Source organism: Arachis stenosperma, chromosome 3 (genome assembly GCF_014773155.1).
Source record: "Arachis stenosperma cultivar V10309 chromosome 3, arast.V10309.gnm1.PFL2, whole genome shotgun sequence".
NCBI classification, from domain to species: Eukaryota; Viridiplantae; Streptophyta; class Magnoliopsida; order Fabales; family Fabaceae; genus Arachis; species Arachis stenosperma.
The window spans coordinates 172588830-172614598 of NC_080379.1; the positions used below are offsets into that span (position 1 = coordinate 172588830).

Consider the following 25769-nt stretch of genomic DNA (forward strand, 5'->3'; position numbering starts at 1 on the left):
GTTTTAATGGTATTTTCGGCCGTCGGGACCTTTTTGTATGATCCGTATTGTGGTGTTTTTGGGCCATTCGGGCCTTCTTGTATGCTTTGAGCTATTCCGTTTGTTTTCTCGTTTTCTTTAACCGTCGTCTGGTCGGTTTTTATGGATATCCGCGTGTTCGGCCTGGGGGGTGATCAGTCCTCCAGTGGTGGCCGTGTCTTTTTGTTCCGTATTTGGGACGTGTAAAAAAAAATGGAAATAGCTTTTAATGGAATTTTTATTGAATGGTTGGGCCTCGTTAAAACCCTCCGTTAACGGCGGGAAAGAGTACCCGAGATTTCAAAAATATAAATAAAGGATAAAAAATAGAAAGGAAAATAAGGGGCGACCTATTTAGGTCGGTTTAGGTGTAGTATCGTCGCAAGTTGGCTGCGTTCCAGGTCCTCGGGACTTCGTTGCCGTTGAGCCGTTCGAGTTTATACGCTCCTTTTTCCGATTACAGCCTTGATTCTGTATGGTCCTTCCCAGTTGGGGGTGAGCTTTCCTTCTCCTGGAGTCGGGGGCCCGATATCGTTTCGTCGTAGGACGAGGTCGTCGGCCGCAAATTCTCGTCGGATAACGCCGTGATTGTATCTTAGGCTGATTCTTTGTTTGAGTGCTAACTCTTTGACGTGAGCTATACTTCTTTCTTCGTTAATGAGGTCTCGTTCTGCTTCTTCGTCGTTACCTCCGATCGTTTTCCTGGGGCTGGGGTCCCCGATTTCTACTGGGATGACAGCTTCTACGCTGTATGTTAATCGGAAAGGCGTTTCCCCCGTGGTCGTTTGGGGTGTTGTTCGGTACGACCATAGAACTGACTCTAATTCGTCTGCCCATAGTCCTTTGGTTTCGTCGAGCCGTTTCTTGAGTCCTTTAACGATTATTTTGTTTGCGGATTCCACCTGTCCGTTTGTTTGAGGGTGTTCTACTGAGCTGAAGCGATGGGATATGTGTAATCCTTCTAAGAATTCTCGGAATTTTTTGTCGGTAAACTGGGTTCCGTTGTCCGATATGACGACCTCAGGGATTCTGAATCGGGTGATGATCTGTCGCCAAACGAATTTCCGGCACTGGGTCACCGTTATGGAGGCCAGAGGTTCGGCCTCGATCCATTTGGTGTAGTAGTCTATGGCGACAATGAGATATCTTAGTTGGCCGGGAGCTGTAGGGAAGGGCCCGACGAGGTCGATCCCCCAAGTACCGAACGGTCGTTCTGCCGATATGGTGCTGAGCTGGTGTGGGGAGGCTTGGTGGATATTGGCGTGTCTTTGGCATTTGTCGCAGCTTTTTACTAGTTGTATGGAGTCTCGAATGATTGTGGGCCAGAAGTAGCCAGCCCTGACGATTTTTTGGGCTAATGTTTTGCCTCCGACGTGGTGAGCGCAACAGCCTTCATGGATTTCGCGGAGTATGTACTCCGTGTCCCCGGGTTCGACACATTTGAGTAGGGGTTGCGAGAATCCACGTTTGTATAGTTGTTCTGCTACGATGGTGTAGTTGGCGGCTTCCCTTTTTATTCGCTTTTCCTCCTTCGGATCTGGCGGTAGAGTTCCGTCGATGAGGTATTGTAGGATAGGGCACGTCCAGGACTCCCGGTCTGAGGACGTCAGATGAGCGTTGATTGTTGTTGACACGGAAGGCGACCTAACGACCTCCTGAATTAACGATTTGTTACCGTGTCCCGGTTTGGTACTGGCTAGCTTGGAAAGTAGGTCTGCCCTGGTGTTTCGTTCCCTGGGGACGTGCTGTATGGTAATGCTTTCGAACCCTTCTTTTAGTTTGTTTACCTTGGTGAGGTATTGTTGGAGCAGGGGATCTCGTGCCTGGTAGCTTCCGTTGATCTGGGAACTGACTACCTGGGAATCGGTATTTACCTCTAGGGCTTTTGCACCGACTTCTCGTGCTAGGGTCAGACCTGCCAGGAGGGCTTCGTATTCTGCTTGGTTATTTGATACTGGAAATTCGTATCGTACTGATTGTTCAATTGTGATCCCGTTTTGGTTTTTGAGTATGATTCCGGCGCCTCCGTGAGTGGAGTTTGACGAGCCGTCGACGTGTAGTTTCCATGGTTCGGGGGTGAGTTTTCCCGGAGTCATTTCGGTGATGAAATCAGTCAAGGCTTGTGCTTTGATAGCATTCCGGATTTCGAATTTGATCTGGAATTGGGATAACTCGACGGACCACGCTAGCATTCTTCCTGCTAGGTCGGGTTTCTGTAATACTTGCTTGACTGCCTGGTCGGTTCGGACCGACACAGGGTGAGCTTGGAAATATTGTCGCAGGCGCCGGGAGGCTGTGAGGAGTGCGAAAGCTAGCTTTTCTAGGCGTGAATAGCGAGTTTTCGCGTCCTGTAAGACTTTGCTTATGAAGTATACGGGTTGTTGCTCCCTTTTCTCGTCTTCACGGATGAGAGCTGCTGCGAGTGCCTCTTCCGTTATGGAGAGGTATAGGTAGAGTGTTTCCCCTGTTTGGGGTTTGGCGAGGATTGATGGTTCCGATAGGACCCTCTTGAAGTGTTGGAATGCTTCTTCGCACTCTGCCTCCCATTTAAAAGGGGTCCATTTTTTCATTAGTTTGAAGAAAGGGATCGCTCTTTGGGCCGATGCACCAAGAAAACGTGATAACGCGGTCAGTCGGCCGGTGAGCTTTTGGATGTCTTTAAGGTTTTTGGGGCTTGTCATTTCGAGGACGGCACGACATTTCTCCGGGTTTGCTTCAACTCCGCGTTGTGTAATCATGAAGCCAAGGAACTTTCCTGCCTCCATTCCGAAGGCGTACTTTGCCGGGTTGAGCCGCATTTGGTGTTCTCGTAAGGTGTTCATTATGACCTTGAGGTCGTTGATTAGTTGTTCGCTGGATTCAGTCTTGGCGAGCATATCGTCTATGTAGACTTCTAACTTGTTTCCGGTCAGGTCCCGAAAGATCTTGTTAACAAGTCTTTGATAGGTGGCTCCAGCGTTTTTCAAGCCGAAGGGCATCACTGTGTAACAGTATGTTCCGTCTGGGGTGATGAACGCGGTTTTTTCTTCATCTGGTAGGTGCATCGGGATCTGGTTGTAGCCAGAATATGCGTCCATGAAGCTGAGGTATCGGTGGCCGGATGTTGCGTCTACTAATCCGTCGATGTTTGGTAGGGGGAAGGCGTCCTTCGGGCAAGCTTTGTTGAGGTCCGTGTAGTCGACGCACATTCGCCATTTCCCGTTAGCTTTCCTTACTAGTACGACGTTGGCTAGCCAGGTCGTGTAAGGGAGTTCCCGGATGAAGTTAGCTTCAAGTAGGGCTTTGACTTGATTTTTGACTTCGGCGGCACGGTCTGGTGACATTTTCCGTCTCCTTTGTGCCACTGGCTTAGCTTGGGGGTCCACGGCTAGATGGTGGGACATTAGGTCGGGGTTTATTCCCGGCATATCGGCTGGTGTAAATGCGAACAGGTCTCTGTTCTGTTTCAGGAGTTGGGAGAGCTCTTCTTTGAGATCGCATGGGAGGTTTCGATTAATGAAGGTATATTCCTCTTTGGTTGGCCCTATTTGTAGCTTTTCCATATCTCCTTCTGGTTCTGGCCTAGGTTGGCCGTCTTGTCGTGCATCTAGGTCGGCTAGGAATATTCCGGCCGCGTCTCGGGATTTTTTCCTTAGGGCTAGGCTGGTGTTGTCATATTCGGCTGCGACCTCTCGGTCTCCGTGAATGGTACCGACGGAGCCGTCGTCGGTTCTGAACTTCATGAGGAGGTATTTGGTGAAGATGACTGCAGAGAGGTCATTGATTGTTTTTCTTCCGAGAATCACGTTATAGGCTGTGGAGTCTTTTAGGACTACGAACTCAGATAGGATTGTCTTCTTCTGATTGCTTGTTCCTATAGTGATGGGGAGGGTAATTAAGCCATCTGGTTTGAGAAAGTTGTCCCCGAGTCCCGTGACGCCGTGGCGGTGTGTTTGGAGGTTGTTGTCGCGGAGCCCGAGCTTGTCGAAGGCTCCTCGGAAAAGGATGTTGGAGTCTGCGCCGGTGTCTACCAGTATCCTTCGTACTAGTCCTGTTCCGATTCTGGCTGAGATGACGAAGGGGGCGTCTTCGGCCGAGGTGCCGTGTTGGCAATCCTCTGGTAAGAATGTTATCGTATTGTCGGCCGTGGCGATTGGGGCTTGGTTTCTGACGGCCATTACCTTGAGATCTTTTTTCATTGTTAGTTTTGACTTGCTCGACACGTCCTTGCCCGTGATGACGTTCACTATGATGGTCGGGTCTTCCTCCGGGCTTTCCCTGGGGGGTAGCTTTTGAGTTCTCGGGTTACGCCCTTCTCTTTCCGGCGACTTGTTTCTCTCCGCACGTCTTGGTTCTCTGATGATTTTGGCGAATTCCGGGAGTTTGCCGTCTCGTATGGCCTGTTCGAGAGCGTCTTTAAGGTCGAAACAATCTTGTGTTTTGTGGCCGTAACCTCGGTGGTAGTCACAGTAGAGGGTTTTGTTGCCTCCCGTCCTTTCTTTGAGTTGTCGGGCTCTTGGGATGATGCCTCGATCTGCTATTTGATGGTATATTTCCGTAATTGGTGCTGTTAGGGGCGTGTAATTAGAGAATTTGCCTATTCTCGGTGGTCGGTTGGCCGGCATGGGGTGGTCCCGTTGGTTCTCTTTGGGTGGTGGGTTATGACGGGGAGCCGAGTTGCTGTGTTGAGTGGCGGCGTGCTGCCGTTTGTTGGCAGCGACGACCTGGCTGACTTCCTCGTCGTTGATGTAGTCCTTGGCGACGTTCTGGATTTCGTGCATGGTCCATACTGGTTTAGTAGTGAGGTGCTTGCGAAAATCTTCATTCATGAGCCCGTTAGTTAGGCAAAGGCTTGCAACGGAGTCCGTGAGTCTGTCGACCGTTAGGCATTCATCGTTGAAGCGGTCGAGGTATTTCCTTGTGGATTCTTCTTGCTTCTGTGTGATCCCTAACAAGCTGATTGGGTGTTTGGCTTTGGTGATTCTGGTTGTGAATTGGGCCATGAATTTTCGTGCTATGTCGTGGAAGCTGGCTATGGATCCGTTCGGGAGGGCGTTAAACCATTTGATCGCTGGTCCGGCAAGGGTTACCGGGAAGGCTCTACATCGGACTGCGTCGGACGCTCCTTCTAAGTTCATTCTGGCCTCGAAGGCCGTTAGATGTTCTTGAGGGTCCTTAGTTCCATCATACTTCATGTCGGTGGGTTTGTCGAAACCTTTGGGGAGTTTTGCTCTTAAGATTCTCTCTGTGAAGGGCGTGGCTCCCATTATGGTGTGGTCGTTTCTCGTGCGTTTGGTGTTTCGTCGTCTCGGGTCTTCGTCCGAGTCGTGCTGATGATTTAGATCGTGGGACGCGCTACGGTGGTGTTTTTTGTTGTATCGCCGTTCTGGCGATTTCTCGTGTCGATGGTTACGTGAAGTACTGCGACCATCTCTCCTATCGTGTTGTCGGGTTGGCGACCTTCCGCGGTGGGATCGTGGCCTGGAAGTTGCCTGGCTTCCGTGTTCGTTGGCGTATTTCCCTCTGTCGGTCAGTTTGCCTTCAAGTTCTTGGACCCGGAGGCATAGATCCTGGATGATCTGTGCCGCTTTGTCCCTGGCTTTCTCGGGATGTTGCGGGTCTGTGACTACGTGTTCGTTCGTGCGGTGGATGGTACTTGCTATTTTTGCTTGGTTCGTGACCTCCTGGTGTTCTGAGGCTGGACGACGTGGTTGGGAGTCATCCTGGCTTGAAGGGTTTTCCTCCAGGATGCCCTCCATCCGGTTCGACTGTCGCAAGTCCCCACAGACGGCGCCAATGTACAGAATGACTCTGGTACGGTTCAGGAGGAGGATCGGGAACTTGCGGGCCGAGGCGGATGTCGAACTGTCCAGACAGAGCGGGGGGGTGGTACCTGCAAAGACACTCCGACGCTCAAGTCAGAATAGATCTAAGAGGTTGAAAGTGTGAGGGGTGAATGAATACCTGGGGGGACCTGGGTCCTCTTATTTATAGGTGATGATAGTTATCTTATTTTTATCTTGTTTGGTCAAGATAAGAGGTGTTTGAATTCGAAAGTTGGTTAGGAGCTCTGAAGGGCCGGTTTTGAGCCTTCAGGTCGAAACGGGTTCCTCCCGATAAACCGGGTGCATAGGATCCGTGGGTCGGATCCGTAACAAATAATATAAAAATATATAACAAATTGAACATGTTATAAACATAATTGTAAATATAATAATAAAATAATAATATTATAGTATATTGTGCGGTTTGGATTGGATTGGATCGATTGTGAAAAGTAAATCCGAAATTCGATCCAATCTAAAAGTTTGCAAAAAATAGAATCCAATCAAATTCAAATTATTACGGTTTTAATTGGTTTCGATTTAGATTAGATTAAATGAGTGGTTTAATTTAAATCAGTTTGAATTTAAACACCCTGTATGCCAGTGCCTCCCAATATTAAAATTAAAAACCGTGTCTCTGATGCGCCTCCACTTATTGTCGAGAATAATTTTTTTCAATTTTGTAAATTACGATTTTATATTATTTAAAATTTAATTGAAATAAAAAAACTGAAAAAAAATTCTAATTTTTCTTGCTGGTAGATCAGGTCGTATATGCTATTGATATCCTTGTTGGGCTTAGGTTCTTTCTTTCAATAAAAATAAAGTACAGTACAAACATAATTTCCGTAAAAAAAAAAAAAGGATGATTATGGAGATATTGCGGGGGTTTTAGCTTTCACCTCAATGCAGCTGCTCAGAATCTCGGAGTCCGCAACTTACTAACCGTAGCTTTGGAGTTGGAAGGATATGGCCATGACGTATGCTCCGTCGCATCTGCAATTTCTCCGTCGTCTGTACCGTTTCGGATTTCTCCACCCACTAAGCGGCCGCAATTTCTGGTATCCACCGCCACATCACCCTATCACTGTGCCAAACTACCGCACCTTCCAGTGCGCCGTTCCTAAGGGTATTGTAAACACCGTTCATAATTATAAAAATATGTTTTTATTTTTTTATATTATATATAGTTTCATTTCTTTTATTTATATATAAAAATTCCAAAGGTGAACCAGGATAGTTTCTGGTTAGTTTTCTTTTGTTTTTTTGGGCGTTAGGCCCGTTGTTAATAAAAAAAAATGTAGTCTAATAATGAACAGGAATAAAAGGCGGGTAAATAACTGTCGCATCTAATCAGATATGCTTTTTTTTTGTGACTATCTAATCAGATATGCTGAGTGTGAGAGAACTATTTTTCTTCTTTAGGTGGAGCAAAATTATTTTGCATTGCGAATTCAAAGTAATTAAACAATTTTGTTTTGTGAAAAAGGATACTGATTTGTTTGTTAGTTGAGCAACAAAATTACAAAAAACAACTCACCTCACCTCCTTCTTCTCCCTTTCTTCCACCGTTTATCCAATCACATCCTTCTCTCTCTCTCTCTCTCTCTCTCTCTCTCTCTCTCTCTCTCTCTCTCTCTCCTAAATATGGATGGTAACTTTCATGTTTCCTATTTTTATTTAATTCAATTCATCACTAATATGATATCCTTGATTCAGTTATATCTCCTTCAATCAACAATTTGTTATAGTGCTAGTAGCTATGCTTCCTTAGATCTTTCTGTCTCTAAATTATTCTCTAACAATCTTGCTTTATCTGATTACTAGTATCTGACCCGCGCAGATATGCAAGGTATTGAAATAAAAAGTTATAGCATTTTGGATTATAAAGATATGAGAAACAGAGAGCTTTTTATGTTCTCTGATTATGCTTTGTAGATTTCTTTATACTTTTTCTTTTCTTTTTTCCCCCTTTTTCCCTATGTTTATCTGTGAGCTTCTTGTGTCATGAAAATTGATTTGAGATATTTTGTTTTGTGTGATATCTGATTTGTTCATATCTCATGAAAGAGTCAAGTTTTATCAAACACTATATTCTGTAATCTCATTGTTCATGCTGTCATATATAACCTTTTTTTCCTTTGTTAGGTCTCAGAGATAAGAAGTGTGTGCCATGCAATCTGAAGGAACTGCGACCGATGACTGAGGATGCAGCACACACTTTGATGCCACAGGTTTATTTGTAATCATCATAATCGTCATCATCATAATAAAGCTTTTTCAACTTAAGTGTTTTGGAAATTGACATTTTCTGGTTAGGTTTCTGAGTGGAATTTGGTAAAAGAAGATGGCATATTTAAACTGAAGAGGACATGGAAAGTAAAGACTTTCACCAAAGGCTTGGAATTCTTCAAGATAGTAGCTGACCTTGCTGAAAGTGAAGGTATCATTCTCTGTTCTCTCTCTTTTTTTTTTTCACTTTTATCATTTCAAAGGTGTATAGAGATTATGGTGTGTAAACAAGGTTTGTTTATAATGCAGGTCATCACCCTGATCTTCACCTTGTTGGCTGGAATAATGTTACTATTGAGATTTGGACTCATGCTGTCGGTATGAATTGTTCGTTACTCAAATTATTATTTTAATCAAACATTGGTAGATGAGAAATACAGTACCAAAAGACTATGGATTAGGCACAATTGTCCTGCAATGAAATTAAAAGAGATTGTTAATTTAAAATATTGAGAGCCTAGCCTGTAGATAAGATCACAGGTAAATGGGTGCCATACTGCTTTTCTAATTTACATATATTGCTTCCCTGAAAAGCAGATGAATTATGAATTGCAGAACCAATAGAACTTACGAAAGTTAACTAGAGGAAAGAAATTATATATTTTTCCTTTTTTGTTCCTGTCCTGTGAACAGACATTTAGGCCACAAATAAATAATAACCAAGTTAAAATTTATATGTTTTATATACCATTTATAGAAAATGGTAATTTGTGCAGCTTAACTGGCAGTAAAATGAAATGATAACCCTGTCACGACCATTCTGGAATTGCTCAAATGCAAGCCTTTAGCTATGTAATGTAAAAAATAGAGAGAAAAATATTTCATAGGTTAACCGAACGTGTCATGCTTAAAAAAATGGTTTGCTGGCTCAATAAGCTTGAATCAACTTTTCACGATTTTGTTTAATAATTATTCTGTTGAATTGACTTTATATATTACATGTGGTCATTCTTTCAAGTGATTCTTGTTCTTACAGGTGGGCTTACAGAAAATGACTTTATACTTGCTGCTAAGATCGATAAGCTTAATGTGAATGACCTACTGAGACGAAAGCCTTCAGACTGAGTTTTTGAAAACAGTGATAGGGAATTACTTACATGTGTACTTCCAATAATGTCTTATCAATGAGCTTCTTTGTCACATGCTTGTTACTCTTATCTTTACATTGCTATATTTTGCTTGTAACTTCTTAGTTATCATAAATTTTTTACTTGATCTGTTTCTCCCAAAAGCTTCTAGATGCAATTGCAACAAGAAGAGTATTCAGTGCACAAAATGAAGATTTAAAAAATTAACAAGCAACTAATTATGATTGTCACACTTGTGCAGGAAACATCGTTTATGATTTGGTTGTGCCATGCCAAAGTGTGTTCTTGGTATCGAGAATTCATGCGAACTTGAATTAATCTAAAGTTCTAAACCTATAATATATGCCATACATATGTAAGTGGAATAATAATAATAGTAATACAATGGTTATGTAAAATTGACAAATACTTAAAAAAATATTCTAAAATTAAATTGTATTTTTTACTATTTTACAATATTTTTAACTTTTATTTTTTTAAATCACACAACACACACATGTTTTAATAATGTTTATTAGTACTTGTATAAAAAGAAATATTAATACTTTAGAAATAGCTAAAAATCTTGATGAATTTAACATGCAGGTAAATAACCTTACTGACCTCTACCATATAATCATTACGGATTCTAAAACATTGTTGCATCAGCACATGTTTTTCTTACGCGGATGATAAATAACTCAAAAAGGATTGCCATGAGACGACAAAATGCAAAGATTAATGACACCCACAAAGATTAATAACTCAATCCAGTTTTGCTTGACTAGCGCCTGCTGCGCCTATCTAATTCTGATCTAAGATCTGAGATCACATCCTCTGCCTCAACGAGTTGTGCTTCAAGCTCTGCAATCAAGCTGTTCTGCTTTGCTGAGGTCTCTTCTTCATTTGTCTATTCATAAGACACAGGTAAATGTAACTTGTAGACATTGGAGAAAATCTTAAGATATGATACAAAGACAGAAATGCAAATCAAATCAATGCACGATTTTCTGTTATGTAGTACTTTACTAATGTCATGGTCCTTGGAAGCCAGGGAGTAAGATGAAATGAAATGCAATGCAACAACAGGAGTTGATTATATGTTACAAAATCATCAACTCAGTAAAGAGAAAAACAATAAGTCACACAAAAACGATACTATTTCCAACAAATAGATTTATAAACTGTACTTACTGGTGGATGATACCGCATGAATGCAGACTGGATAGCAGTCTGAACCTGACTATTAATTTCCTGCATTTCCTTTTGACGATTCAGTAGACGAGCCTCAATCTCCTCCCTCTTCCTCCGCTCTTCATCTAGCTGGGACTCAACCTCAACAAGCTTAGCTCTCGTTTCATTGCATTCTTTCCTAGCATTCTCTGTCTCCCTCTTCTGGGCCTCTAATTCAGCCAGCAGCTGCTGAACTGTATTAGACTTTGAAGACTGCGGTCCTCCTCCAGAACCTAGCACACATGTTTTATTCCTGACCACTGACTCGAAGGCATTATTAATAATTTCAGGTTCAACTGTTTCAATCCCTTCTTGAGAATCCTCTAGCTCACGTAAATTCTTATCAATTTGTTCGGCAATCTTGTCCTGTGATGAATTGACAAAACAATCAACCGCTTAAAGAGGGCAAGAACAATTTCAAGCAATATATACTGTTGTAGTACTAGTTTAAAATGCAATTACGTTTACTTCCTTAGATGCCTCATCAACCCATTCACCATTTGTCTTTTTGTGTGTCAGCTGCCACAATTTCTGCAAATGAGGCTCCTTTCCAGTCACCGGGTCCCTCTGTTAAATTTGTTTACTTTAATAAATAATATGCAAAAAATTGCCATATATTCTGATGTAACACATTGTAAACCACTGAATTAAATTGAAATCTTACAGCTTCATAGCTGACCGCATGAAAAGATTTCTGGCCACTGGTATGATTTGTCTGCATTTTTGTCCTATTTGTCTTGTTTACTGTGCTTATCAACTGAAGATTGATAAAAACAAAGGAATGTTATTGAATTCATTAATATTCCACAGGGTGGTAAGGTGGATAGAAGAGAATAAACTAATGCACCTTGAAAGAAGGACTGCTAAAATAATCAACCATGAATTGCCAATCAGAAGGATTGACATCGTTAGGAACATGCTTCAAGGCCTCCTCTTTTGTTTCAAACACCAAATAATAATCATGAAGCCTATTGCGCCAATTTCGATATAATCGTCCTGCTTCATCCAAAATGGCTTTTCGCACCATATCCGTATCTTGAAGTCTCCAGTTGTTCTTGAAAAAGAATGAAAGAAACATAAAGAACTAATTCCATGCATACATACATGTTCTACTAGAAAATATAAAGGATAAAGATACGGAAAAAAAATCACACCATAAACAAACCAAGTGGAGATGCCTGCGAGATTGTTAATGCTAGAACAGAAGAGAAGGTAGTATGTTGACATTTGAACATGCAAATTCCAGTTTTTCATTAAAAGAGCACAATGGAGTATTGAAAGAAAAAATTTATTACACCAAATGGATTTTCATATACTTGCATAGCAACCTTGTTTGGGAAAGAGGTAAAGAAAGAATAGTTGACAGCCATGAAACCAATATCAGAACCAGGTGATATCAATGATGGATACAACAAGAATTTATTAACATAAGCCCCCCCCTACCGGGAAAAAACAATCACCCCCTCCCCTCTCCGGAAAAAAAAAATCATTCCATAAAAGATGGCAAAAGGCAACAATAATCCATGCAAATGCCTGAACATACCAGAATACTTTGCACTATTGTATCTCTAGTACTTTTTGGAACCTTCCTCCACATGTGCACGTTCAAACGGGCATGCTTTCGAACAATAAGAGAGAGGTCCGTAATAAAATCTTTACGGCCAGGACCTACTGCCACTAGCTTTGTTGGATGAATAAGAACATCCAACTTCCCGTCTGCACTCTGTTGACGCTTCATTTCAAGTATCAATCCTTTTGTCGGTCCTCTTCCCTTTCTTTTAGGATTGATGCTTACACCTGGAAGAAAACAAATTACAAAACAAGTGTGTCAAGTAGAAACTTGCAAACTGAAACAAAAGCCAACTAGTAAATACATACATTCAACTTACCATCTGCATTCTGTTTATGGTTCTTACGAGTTGTTGGATCTTCTGGTCCAGCCTCTTCTAACTCTTCACCCCGAGAACTAACCCCCACCATATTCAATGGAACGTGGTCAAAGTTTGAGTTGCGTTGAACAACTTGACATTTCTGAACCTTTGACCCTTTAGGCCGTCCTCGTCCCCTTTTTTCTGGCATTCCTGTATTTGAAACACAATGTAACGCATAAATTTTCAAACAGCAATGGTAATTGAAAAGTGAAGAGGTAAAAAAGAAAAAAAAAATTGTAGCAAGCCACACCTGACTGTCCTGACTCTTCACACCTACGGCCAACGTCCCCCAAAGCTGATGAAATATTCTGACTGTTCAAGTTGCTATGGATACTTTCTTCATGGTTCTGAACCCCAGAACCTTTGGGCCGTCCTCGTCCCCTCTTCTTTGGCATACTCGTATCTGAAACATAGAATTCTAAAAATACCAAAACATGTAGCATATGTTTATCATGACAATTATCAAACAATACAAAGCAAGTAGACAAATAATCATGTGCATAAAATAAAGTAAATACATATGCACCTGCATCCTGCACATCTCCAGAGATGGATTCCACTTTCAAAACATTTGGCAAATTATCAAGAATCTCCAGTCCACTATCCGCACTCTCTTTAATCTTCTTCTGAGCACTTGACCCTTTAGGGCATCCTCTTCTCTTTAGCATGGTATCTCTACCTGAATTCGGGTGGAAAGAATATAAAAATAAGAGCAGTATACATATTTTCCAATAGTGAAACACCCAAGTTAGCATGTTAGCCCAAATAGCCGTTTGAATTCCCAGCAAAAGCAGTTAGATTATTCAAAATGCATGCAACAATTTAGACCCAAATAAAATAAAATAAAATGCATGCAGCAATACATGATGCTGATACAATTAACAAAAAGCACTATTTTGCAAATAACACAATCCATCCAATCACCAAAATAGAAAAACCAGACTCAGTTATTGCAAACATTTATCCTCAACTAGTAGCATATAAATTGAAACGGAAGGTTCATAACCATTGAACAGAAAAGGAGAAAAGCGAAAACAAAAACCTACCAGTATCAACCGAAAATATATTATGCATTACGACAAATAATAAGAGTATCAGCGTATCAAATCAAATAATAGTAGTAGCTGTAGTAAATTAATCGTTAAAAATGAGATAAGTGGGTTAAAAAAACAGAATTAAAAGCTGCTAGCCTGCTACTACGAAACTGTGGAAACACAATGAGGAGATTAAGATGAAGAGAATGACCTCTAAAACTCTCAAAAACAAAAGAGAAGCATGCAAGCGAAGAATGATTATGGGAGACGATAGCGGAATAGAGAGTAAGAGCGTGTGAAGAAGACAAACCAGGCGAAGAATAAGATGAGCGGAGAAAGGGTGATCGCCGTCGCAGAGAGAAAGAAGAAAAGGAAGTTGAAACGAATGGGCGCGTCGTTCTTCCTATACAGTCGTAGTATTTACGTCGGAAGTGAATGAAAACGAAACCCTCCTATGCTCCTCGCCGTAACTCTATTTTCTATTTTCTTTTTTTTTTTTTTCTTGCTTAAAAAAAAACCCTTGGAGGTCAAGGTTGCTTTTTTCATTTTGTCTTTAAGGCTAAAGCCCTTGACCCATTTTTTATTGAAAAAGAAAATTGGGAAAAATAATGCGTTTTGTTCCGATAAATCAGGTAAGCCCATGATTGGATATTTTAATCTTATTCATATCTATATATCCAGATACACACACTAATATATATTCGTGGTGTACGAAAAATATTTAATTTTTTATTTATTTTTAAATTACTTTTAATAAAAAATATTTTAAAATATATTTAACTTTAAATTAAATTAAATTGATTATTTTATGTATGTAAATACTAAGCAAAACTACATAATACAAAAAATTAACAAAATAATTAGATTAATTAAAAAAAGTGTAATATGTAATAAATTAATGTCTTAATTTTTATTAAAAAATATGTATATATATATTTTTTGTAAACAACCAAAACTTTAGTCTATGTCTTTAATTTTAATTATTGTATATTTACAGATTATATCTTTATTCAGGTATCGAAATATCTTAATAATAGGTTCAAATTTTATGTCTAATGTTATCTTAAAATTCTTAATAAAATCATATCTGCAAAATAATTAAGATAAAAAAAGATAAAAGAATATAAAAAATTTTAAAAAAATTATATTTAGCAATATATTAAACTCAAAATTAAAATATAATTTAATAGCCATAATAATTGTTAAGAAAAATATAAACTTCGAATATTAAAATTTACATTTTACACTAAAGGAACATATATATAGTGTAAGATTGATCTCCTTTTAAATTAAGAATAAAAATATTCAATTAATTTTATTATTTATTTTTAGAACAAATCATTCTAATTATATTTGATTGGTTTGTAAAATTAAAAATTAATGATAATTTTTTAATTAATAATTTTTTTATTTATGTATCTGTATCTATTAATTATTTAATTAATAATTTTATATTTTTAAAATATATTTATTTTGTTTAAATAATTTTAAATATTTTTTATTTATGTGTATATATATTAATTGTACGTAAATACATTTAAATTACATATATTAATTATTTTTTTATTATGATTATTTTATTTTATATATATATTTATTGAGCTTATAATCATTCAATAACCTTTTATTTTTTATTATTAATATCATTGCATATGTAATTTTCATAAATCACTGTAATCTTTGTTAATTATAATCTTCATAAATAATTATTAAAGACAAGAACTTATTTACTAATTAATTATGTCTAATAAAAAAAGAGGATAAAGCATCTAAACAAATAGAATGGCATTTAATATTACATGAATGTTTTAAAATCAAACACGCATGTTACATGCATGTTCAAATTGAATAATCATTTTATATAAATCGAAACTACTAAACTCGATTTATTATGCTCCATGTAAATCGAATGGAGTAGATTTGATTTAGCTGTAATTATAGTAAATCGAATGACATAAATTCAATTTAGAGAAGACCATAGTAAATCGAATAAAGTAATTTTGATTTAGTCATTTTCAAACCCACAGTAAATCAAATCCATCAAATTTGATTTACACAAGCCCTAAGTAAATCGAAGCTAGTTGTTTCGAATTACTAGTGACAAACTCTATAAAATTAAAGAGTTTGAATTGGATAGATACAAATTACTATAATTACATTATTTGTCCTAAACAGTAATTAACCACACGTACCAAGAGAGAATTCTCTAAGAAAATCTGGAAAACTCCATATTGAAGACGATCCGAATCGTATCTATCACTTGAATAGAGTTGCACAATGAAGATGTAAGCAAATAATTTTTTTTAGTTAAATAAAATATGTTAGCAATATTTATTGAGTAGTATTTGACTATAAATATTAAATCTGATCTCTTAATGAGAATAAATTTTATTAGAAATATTGAATTAGAATAATGTTGGTGATATTAGTGACCTAACCTACCAGACCGCCGCTAACCTCAGCCGGGATCTCTTTAATTAGCGGCATTTTTTACTACTGCCGCTGTTTAGCCGCCGCCAGGCTCCGCCCCTGTTGTAGTGTAAGAACTTCTTAATAAAATTGATGATAATGTTATCCCAAAATATTAAGGTCTGAACATATATTTGTCTATATCTTCTATAAATTGGGTTTAATCGAAGCTGTTTCGAGTTAGTGATTTTATTCAGTACGATTAATTAGCAGATTGTCAGTTTATCTTCTAAAAGATAACAAAAATTAGAGTATAATACCTTTGTCCATGATCATCAAGGATGAATTGCTCTGTTAATTTTTATATTCAGTGAGGAGACTTGATTGGTTCAGCTTAATATTGTCTATCTCTCACCCTTGAGTCAATCTCTTATTGTGTAGACAAATAGAGTACTTTTCGCTTTGTGTGATGGGTGTGGAGCTGAGAAACAAGGTTGAGTGGTTTGATTGAACAAAAGAGCATGTTGATACCATTGGATTGATTTAATTTTACGGATTATGTGATGCTCAATCGATTGTTCAATGAAGGAAGGAAGGATAGTCGGTAGAGGAAAGCTGTGGATCAAGGTTCACAAAAGAAGGGATGGCTCTTATATTAATGATGAGGCAAGAGAAATTGGTGTAAGTACAACTTAATATGATTAGTCATCAATGATATCTAATGCATCAATACATTATTGCTGCTTCTTAGTTGCCCATTCCTTGTGTGTTGAGCTGAAAATAAGTTGTGGGTCTCTTTTCATTCAATGTATATAAATACAGTTTTTAGGTCCAACGCTTATACCATGATATAAAGTTGTTACATGTAAAGGATTCAATTAATTTACAAAATATCTGTATGACCAAAAAGGTTATTTATTTGGGCAGAAATTTTGATAATTGCTTTATGAATAATGATGTTTTAACAGCTCTAATTATTTGTTTCGAAATATATATGTAACACATGATTAGGAGCAATTATCAAAATTACTAGAATACTAGTATTGAATTATTTCTTTGCCCATTTTAGTTATTTATTTATGTATTTATACATTTACTTAAATGAGTGATATTTTGAGAGCGTGTAAAATGCATAAGTTTAGTAATAGAGAGAGAATAGTAGAAGGTTGGAATCCAAGTTTAGTAATAGAGGAAGAACAGTATAAGTCTCAGAATCCAGGGAGTTCTGAATGATGAAAACTATAGCGTACTTGGGTGTCTTGTGGTTCCTCAAATTGATTTTGTGATAGAACTGGAATGCAATCCATTCAAAAGTATTCTCTGCTCTCACTTTAGATGTATATCCATATGCATGCTTATGCTTATCGTGTGCCTCAAATATAAACTCAGTTTAAGTTTTAATTAAGTTGAATGTACTTGAATTGGATCCATATTGTTGTCTTATGTCTATAGGAAAGACTTCTGGAGATTGAGCAACAGGATGAGTCTTCTAGAGTCTTGTCCCAAAACGATTCCCTTGCTCAGGTTTTCGGAAGAGAGAAACCGGGTAGAGTGTGTGGAGTGGGTTTCGGACCGACTCCTAGTCAACTCTTTGGTACAAATTTGCAACCGTCAGTAAACAGAGTCAAAGTAGAGGAGACGCAAAGGAAGCTGAATGAACTACAGATAGAACTGGAAGCCGAGAAGTTGAAAAGGAAGGCGATGGAAGATGAAGCAGCAGCAGACAAGAAAAGGATAAAGGTAATAGAGAGTACTTTGATTTATCTTTTTCAACGGCAGGGTGAGGAGCTGCCACCAGAGATTGCTGCAGGGATGTGTTCAACAGAATGATACAGTAGAAAATAGTACTTTAGGATTGAAATTATTTTGGATTGATGCATACTTTTTTTAAAGTAGACTATGCAACTCTTAGCAAGAGAGATATTTTGTTGATATTTTGATAAATACATTTTGGTTTGCGGATATTTTTCAGGTTTTGTCACAAGTTTAGATTCTATCCGTCAATACAATCACTCCTAAAATAATTAGAAATCTAAGGAACAAAAGTTATTATAATATTTAAGATAATTTTATGTGATTTCATAAATAAAAACCCAAATTTTGCGTTTTTTTTTTATTTTTTTCTTAACTTGGCGGCGATTTTTAAACCGCCAGAAAGACTAAAAAAATAGGACACTTGTATGGGGGATTGCGGTGGTTTGGAACCGCCTATAAACATAGAGACAAACCAGACCTATACTGCGGCGGTTGTACCATAGCCGCAAAATACATTCAAACTTGTACAAACTGAATTGATTCGCGGCAGTTTTTAAACCGCTGATAAACAAGATGACAATCGTAGAACGTTAATTTTGCAGCGGCTTTTGTAACAAATGTCGCAAAATACGTATTTAGCGGTGGTTATACCAGCGGTTTCTGAAAACTGCCGCTGAACTCACTCCCAGCGCTCATAACCAGGGCGGTCTCCATAGCCGTCGGGAATCTATTTTGTGGTGATTTAAAACTGCCGCTAAAGGGAGGAAAAAGCGCCGCTAAGCTCCGCCTCTGCTGTAGTGTTAGATTTCATTAACTTTTGTTTTTATCATAATTGCAGCCAATCCGATGTATTACTAGCACGAGAAGATAGCATGGTATGTCCCTTGATGAGTAGATCATACCATACTTGTAGATTGTCGAGTTATATCATCTTGCGAGACTTAACGACTATTGGTTTAGACTGGATGAGCTGTTAGTTAGCACTTTTATGGAAAGATAGCATCCGAAGATGCATACTTTTCATATGCCATTTGGAAAGTGTACTGTTACCTTACAAGATATGGCGCAACAGCTAGGCCTTCCTATTGACGGTGAGTACATCAATGGATGTTTGACAAACTTCAAGACATACATTGAAGGCGGTTGACCTCTATGGATTTGGTTCAATGAGCTATTGGTGTGTTACCTCCACCGGATTGTATTGACAAGTTCACTGTGAAGTGCACATGAATGCATGATACATTCAATGAGTTGCCTAAGGGTGCAGATGAGGAGACTATGAGGTAATTTGTGAGGGCGTACATCATGATGTTGCTGTCGACTTAGTTGTTTGGAGACAAATCTGGGGCATGTCTTCACATCCAGTGGCTGCCTTACGTAGCTAGACTAGAGGACTTGGGTAGATATAGCTAGGGTCTGCCGCGCTTTTAGGGTTATATCGATGTATGTGCCGTATTGCCAATAGGCACATTGTTAAGTTGGCTAGTCCGTTGCAGCTACTTCAGTCATGGATCTTTTGGTGTTTTTCGAGTTTTAGGCCTGGTGGGTTTGATGCATTTCACTATATAAATATAGTTGGTCTTTTTATATTATATAACTATCTGTTATTTCTGACTATAAAAAGATTCAAGTTTTAATTTCTATGTCACTTTGAAGGACTATACTTTATATTAATTTTTTAACATAAAGAATTCGATAATGATTTTTAAGATTTTATTGAGTCAAATAATTATTTTTAACAAATTTTTGGAAATTGTTTATTATTCTGTTTTGAATTTATAATAAATTTGTAAAAATATAGATTTTCTGAAATTTGACCTAAAATACAGAATTCGAATTTTTATTTTTATTCGTTTTGATTTTTTGATATTTTATTTGAATGCAAATTAATGGAGATAATTTTTATTGATATTTATATTTTAAAGTTAATGAATAATTTAAAAGTAAAAAATATCAATAATCTGTATTAGTAGTAAATCAAATTAAATTTATATAATTTAATATGTATGTGTTGTACAGTAATAAATCAAATCAAGTTAATTTTTTTGGTGACTAAAATTAATTTTGGTGACTAAAATCAAGTTGATTTGAATCCAATTAATTTGATTTACATTAAAAAAAATATAAATAAAATTTAATTGATTCGATTTATATGAAAAATCAAACAAAATATATTATATATAACCAAATTCAATTTAAAATACATACATCATTTTGATTCTCAACTAATTTAGCTATGTGATTTACCCAAATTATTATATACATACGTTCCTCAATTTGGTTGAATAGCAATGTGAAAAGAATTAGTTGTTTGGAGTATTAAAATTAAACTTAAGAAAAATTTTAACAGAACTCCTCATTCTAAAAAAAAAATATAATGGAATTATTACTGGACTACAGTTGAAGTAATTTTATGTATAGTCATTAAGAAAAATCAAGGGAGATAGATGAATATAATATCAAAAATTAAAGAAAAATTGATGACTGCAATTTCAAAAAAAAAAAATTAAAGGAGATTTATGTAATTTATAACTCTTATTAAAACCTAACTAATTATATTATTGAGTAATATTCTAAATTAGTTTTTAAAAAACTTTTAGTGAAATATTATAGTATTTAATAAATTTTAATTATTAAATTAATTTTTAAATATTTATTTTGTTAACTAAATCAGTTTTTATATTAAATGATTTGTATATAAAAGAGTTGATCTAATAATTTTTAAAAAAAATTAAAATTATTATAAATTTATTAAATAACAAGAAAAATTAATTTATTATTATAACGTTTACTAAAATTTTATATAATTATTAATTTGTCTAATAAAATAAAAAGTTAAGAATTCATTTATAATTAAAAATGGTTAGAAAATATTCTGAATACTTAATTTGGGGTATTACTCTGAATTATATTAACAGTCTTTTTCGGACTAACAAATTTTTAAAAAGTTGGTTAAAATTTAATCATACAAAAAAATTAAATGGTTCTATATTATTAGATTTAATCTCACACTATTAAAAATATTATTAATAACCCATTAATAATTACAAAATACAAAAGTTACTACCTCTAGTATTACTCTTCTTTTTCATTTTTGCATGGTACTTTTTATTGAGTAACTAGCGAAGCATGTGTTCACGTTTGCTGAACTTTTCTTGTGCCTGCAAATCCAATCTCAAACAAACAAAATGTAACAAAAAATCTCAAAGAATCCTATGAACTCATTTCAATCTAAGATTCATACTCGCTGGCGCCGCCATTGGAAACTGTTGGAGGAGACCCTCCTCAGCTGTTGCAACCACCGCTTCAAACAAGCATGCCCTCACTCACCGCCTAACACACAAACCTTGCAAGAGTCACGTGCCTTCTTCCCCTCACGTGGCCTCTTCCGCAAGATACCCTCTAGGTCTAAGGATTTGTTTTCTAGAACTCCGTGATAAAAAAATGTACAATTACTCTTGAAAAATATAGCTAAAAGTAGCCAAAAAAAATGATGCCTTTGTTAATATAATGAAAAAGTGAAGTGGGAAAAATATGTTCTACTTAATTCTATTGTCACCTTTTGGCCTTTGTAGTTGGGCAATTAAAGAATACAATCTACAATACTAGTAGACAATATTGAAAAATAGATATTTAAATACTAAAATTGTTCTACTTTTTATCAATATTATTTTTACCACTTTTAAATTTTAAATATGATCTTCACTTTTATACTCAAAATTTTATTTTTCATAATACGTTTCACATGTAAAACTAGTCATCTCAAGAAACTCAACAAAGTTAAACAAGTAGAATTTAATTCAAGAAACTCAACAAAGTTATTGAGTGATGATTAAGAGATCTAATTTATTCTCTTAATTATTTTTTTAATACTTAAATAGGTATATATTTAAGTATATATGTTATTTTTAAAAATATATAAAAGGTACAAAAAAATTCAATTTTTTTTAGAAATTAAAAGGATAAATCAAAAGATGAATTAAGACTCTGATCATATATATATATATATATATATATATATATATATATATATATATATATATATATATATATGTGTGTGTGTGTGTGTGTGTGTTATTTTTTAATTAATAATTCCATAAAAAAGAAAGTCTCAAAATAGAAAATTTAAGGGTTAAGTATGATTTTGGTTTCTAAGATATATACCAAAAAAAAAAATTTATTTTCAACTTTTTTTTGCATATAAAATCGTCAAGATTTAATTTTATTTTAAAATTGTCCTTCACTACAATACTTTTTTCTTTTTTTTTTACCAAAATATTCTGTTTCTATTCTTTTTTAATTTTCTTCTTCTCCATCACAATAGCATCTCTTTTTTTTCCCTTCTTCTTCAACTAGAATTTCAACAAAATTTAAACTAGAATTTCAAATGCAGCAAAATAAAACATTGAAGACGATTTTAAATTCAAAATAAAGTTAGAGACGAATTTGATTTTGACCTTAACGTTAGGAATCAAAATAATACTTATTCTTTAATATTTTAAGTTAATTATTTATGGTCAATATTAATAGATGAAAGAAGAAATAAATGAGTATAGGTTTGGGTATATGTGTATGTAATGGAACCAAAGAAATCAGCAACTCTAATTTATATAAGAAAGAGTATGGGGATGATAAAAGAAGGATAAATACCTCAGTCACATGCACAGGAAGAATAGACGAATGAAGTAAAGGAGAAACGGACCAGAGATGAAGATTCAGAAGGGATTCAGAGAGTAGAAGTCTCAGAGGAAAAAGAAAGCTCACTATGCACAACGCCATCTTCAATTGGCTTCCTTCTATTTGTTGCTACACTCAATTCTTTGACTAGTTGGGTCTGCTTCTTTTGGTTCGTTCCTCACTACACAACCCCTTTTGTACATTTTTCTTTCTCATTGTATCAGTTTGTTGCAATTTACTCTTTTAAATATATAAATTTTAATTTGATTGTTTTATTATAATTTATGTGTTGATTATATTTATAGTATGTGTATTGATTATGTTTATATAATTTGTAATTGAAGGTGTGTTATTCCAAAAAATGCTCCTATAAACAGTAAATTTATAAGTTGTTAAAATTGTATAAATTTAAATAAATATACCATTTGAGAATCATATATATGCTAATTAGTGGATTACTTAAAATCTTAAATAGATTGATGGATATCAGTGGTTAAGAGAAGGAAGAGTTGAATCTTAGCCACTTTTTTCTTGTTTTCATCAAATTGTAATTCTGCTGAAATACTTTGAGTAGAAAATTAAAGATACTTTTATTTTGTCACTTGACACAGTAGAAACCAAAACAGAGTTACGAGTATGGTATATTATAGTGAAGTGTAACTGGATAGCTAGTAGAGACATGAGATATTTTAGTTTTATCTCTTATAGTACAGAACCAGAAATAGAAAAGAGAAAGAAAAATGACACATATATGTATTCTGGTTCAGTTACTCAGTGTTATGTATAGGGGTGGCAAACGGGTCTAAATCCGTCGGGCCGTCCGCATAACTCGCCAAAAAAGGCGGGTCAGAGTGAAAAATTAGGATCGCCAAAGAGCAAAAAGGTCCACCTAGATCACACCACTTAAGCTGCGGGCTTTGGCGGGGCGAGGTGGACTTTTTCGCTGGGCTTAATTTTTTTTGGCAAGGGAGTATTTTTGTAATTTTTTTGCCAAAATCCAACCTCCTCCAACCCAACTTACAGTATGAAGATGAAAATTGAGTGTTATGGATTATGTTTATGTTACTTTGGAGACAATATTTATAATTATATTTTGGATTATATTTAATTATTTTGCTTTGGAGACAATATTTATAATTATGTTTTGGATGAAAACTTGGTTTATAATTATGTTTATTAGATATTTATAATTACAAAGATTTTAATGTTTGTGAATATAAAAAATATAATTTTTTTAAGTCTTTAGAAATTATAAATTTATTAATATGGTTGTGAAATTATATATTATTTAATAGTTAATAGTAAAATAAAAAGGAGTTTTGGCAGGCTTAGCCCGCCAGCCCGCAGTTAGGCAGGGCGGAGTAGAATTTTAAGACCACCTCACTAGGTGGGGCAGGACGGGGTGGGCCAATCCGCTAAAGGGCAGGCTTCTGGTGGGGCGAGGCGGGCTTTCCCGCTTACCACCTCTAGCCATGTAGCCTATTCCATCACAACAATGACGGAATTTACTATCTTTCAACAGAAATACATTCACCAATTCTCTCTAATATTTCAATCAATCTTATTTGGGACAAATTCAGTTTCTAATCCAAATCAGACTTGGCTAAGAATTCATCCTAACTTTTCAACAGTAAAATGTTAACCCAACTTATAAGAAAATATTCTCAAGATCATAACAACAAAATAGAAACACTTATAAAGAATTTCTGAAATAAACTTATAACTCTTTTTTTTCAAGTCTAACTCTTTGTCTTTTTTCACTCAATGACTTTTACTTACAAATCTCATTATTTTACTTTTTACTATTGAAACATAGAAAGACTATATTGAAACAGTAGAATATTTAACAAAAACCATGAGGTGATGAATAAACAGTTTAGTGCGTTATGAGAACCCAAACGTAGTGCTCTCACTACTTATTTTCAATTCGTGGCCATTCATCCCTTTAATAGAAAAATGAAGCTTCCTAATCTTGAAATATGTCTTCAACACTTTATTTGACTTCTTTTCCAAAAATCAATAATAATAACGACGTGACAGAAGAAAAAGAAAATAGAATCAGTGACTGATTCATACATACAACAATGCATAAAATATATGGAGGATCATATGATTTAGGATTTACCTTCTAATTTAATCCAAAGATCTATTTTGATAATCATTTGCTTTACTTTATTTTTTTTACATGTTTATTCTTTTTATTTTTGTTGTTTTAGAGAAAGAATTCCATATCCTGATAGTAACATAACAAATAATTTAAATATATATTTTACTTCACAACAAGGGAGGTGTGAATTGGCAGCGGTTTTTTTTTGAATAGCGACGGTTTTAAACTACAGCAAAATTAAATGGCAGCGGTTAACCGAACTACCATGGATATGGGCGCCGGAATTGGGTTTGGTGACTGTTCCTAGTAACCGCCGGTATAAATGCCGCTAAATAAAAATTTCGCGGCACACCAATAAAAAACCGCCGCCGAATGAGACTGTCACAATTTGCTTCATAATTACCGGCAGTTTCCAAACCGCCGCAGTTTATCTCGATATGTCTAAGTTTTCGCACGTTTAGCGGTGGTTTTAGACTGCCACTAAATGGTACTATAGGTTATTCAAATTTACTGGCGGTTGCAAACCGCCGCCAGATGTAACATTTTGTATAATCTTTGAACCCAAACAGAGGCGGTTTAAAACCGCCGCTAATTTAAGAGAAATTTAAAAAAAAAGAAATTTGGGTTTTTCAAAAAAACACGCATAATTGGTTTAAAATATTACTCAATTATTTTTTTAATTCTTTTTATATTTTTTATTATTTTAAGAGTGAATATTTTCAACCTTAGAATCTAAGCTTATAGCAAAAACAAAATAATATATCCATCAAAATATGAACAAAAATAAATCTCTTTCAAAGAGTTGCTCAATCTAATTCAATAAAATGTTTGCTTCAATGCAAAATATTTCCAATCCTAATATTCTATTTTTTACTCTATGATTCTACGAAATTCATCCCTGCAGCGATGTCTGGTGGCAGCTTCTCACCCTGCCGTTGAAATAGATAAATCAGAGCATTCTCCATCGCCTTCATCTTTTTATTCATATATGTCATTGCCAGGCATTTTAGGACCGGGAATAATCATGGAGAGAATAAAGTTAGTTTGTTTCATGCAAATCCATGGGGGTAAGTTGTACGGAATAAGAATAACTGGCCATATTGAGTACTTTGAACAGAGGTTTCCATAAGGATTGAAGCCATCACTGCCCAGGGCTAAGCGAACACTGCGCGGATCGCCAAAAAAGTCAGTATATATCTCCTGTCAAATGCTTTCCAGGCCTTGCCGTCCCTGGGCTGCCTCAAAAAACCGTCAGAATTGGTTCCTCTCTTGTGCCACAACATGTCCACGGCTGTCTTGCTGGACATGAATAATCGCTGCAGCCGTGGAATCAGAGGAAAGTAGCGGAGAATCTTCGCCGCCTGAGGTTTTTCATTTTTCTTGACGACGACGTTGATCCTTACTAAAGAATTCATCCGGGTCTTTTGCTCCCACCTGGATGC

General features: G+C 36.1%; 3 protein-coding genes across 5 annotated transcripts; 1 reads left to right on the top strand and 2 right to left on the bottom strand.

The window, feature by feature from the left end:
- Window positions 1-455: 455 nt before the first annotated feature.
- On the bottom strand, window positions 456-5756 carry LOC130967337 (uncharacterized). The gene has a single exon (XM_057892149.1). It carries the CDS (start codon window positions 5754-5756, stop codon window positions 456-458), a length of 5301 nt encoding a protein of 1766 aa, XP_057748132.1.
- An 881-nt stretch (window positions 5757-6637) lies between these two features.
- LOC130967496 (pterin-4-alpha-carbinolamine dehydratase 2, mitochondrial) lies at window positions 6638-9416 on the top strand. 3 transcript variants are annotated; one of them, XM_057892376.1, is made up of 5 exons: window positions 6638-6951; window positions 7971-8056; window positions 8142-8265; window positions 8364-8432; window positions 9091-9416. In XM_057892376.1, exons 1-5 carry the CDS (start codon window positions 6792-6794, stop codon window positions 9177-9179), a joined length of 528 nt encoding a protein of 175 aa, XP_057748359.1. In that variant the 5' UTR covers window positions 6638-6791; the 3' UTR covers window positions 9180-9416. The 3 variants fall into 3 exon arrangements, with proteins under 3 accessions (XP_057748359.1, XP_057748360.1, XP_057748361.1); XM_057892377.1 differs by lacking the exon at window positions 6638-6951 and adding an exon at window positions 7262-7476; XM_057892378.1 differs by lacking the exon at window positions 6638-6951 and adding an exon at window positions 7463-7674.
- A 392-nt stretch (window positions 9417-9808) lies between these two features.
- Window positions 9809-13923, bottom strand: LOC130967495 (uncharacterized). Its single transcript, XM_057892375.1, has 10 exons — window positions 13690-13923; window positions 12872-13024; window positions 12596-12763; window positions 12304-12495; window positions 11958-12211; window positions 11262-11468; window positions 11079-11171; window positions 10877-10981; window positions 10376-10780; window positions 9809-10091 (listed from the first exon to the last, which is right to left on the bottom strand). The coding sequence occupies exons 2-10, from the start codon at window positions 13011-13013 to the stop codon at window positions 9966-9968; spliced, it is 1692 nt and encodes a 563-aa protein (XP_057748358.1). The 5' UTR covers window positions 13014-13024; window positions 13690-13923; the 3' UTR covers window positions 9809-9965.
- Window positions 13924-25769: the final 11846 nt, after the last annotated feature.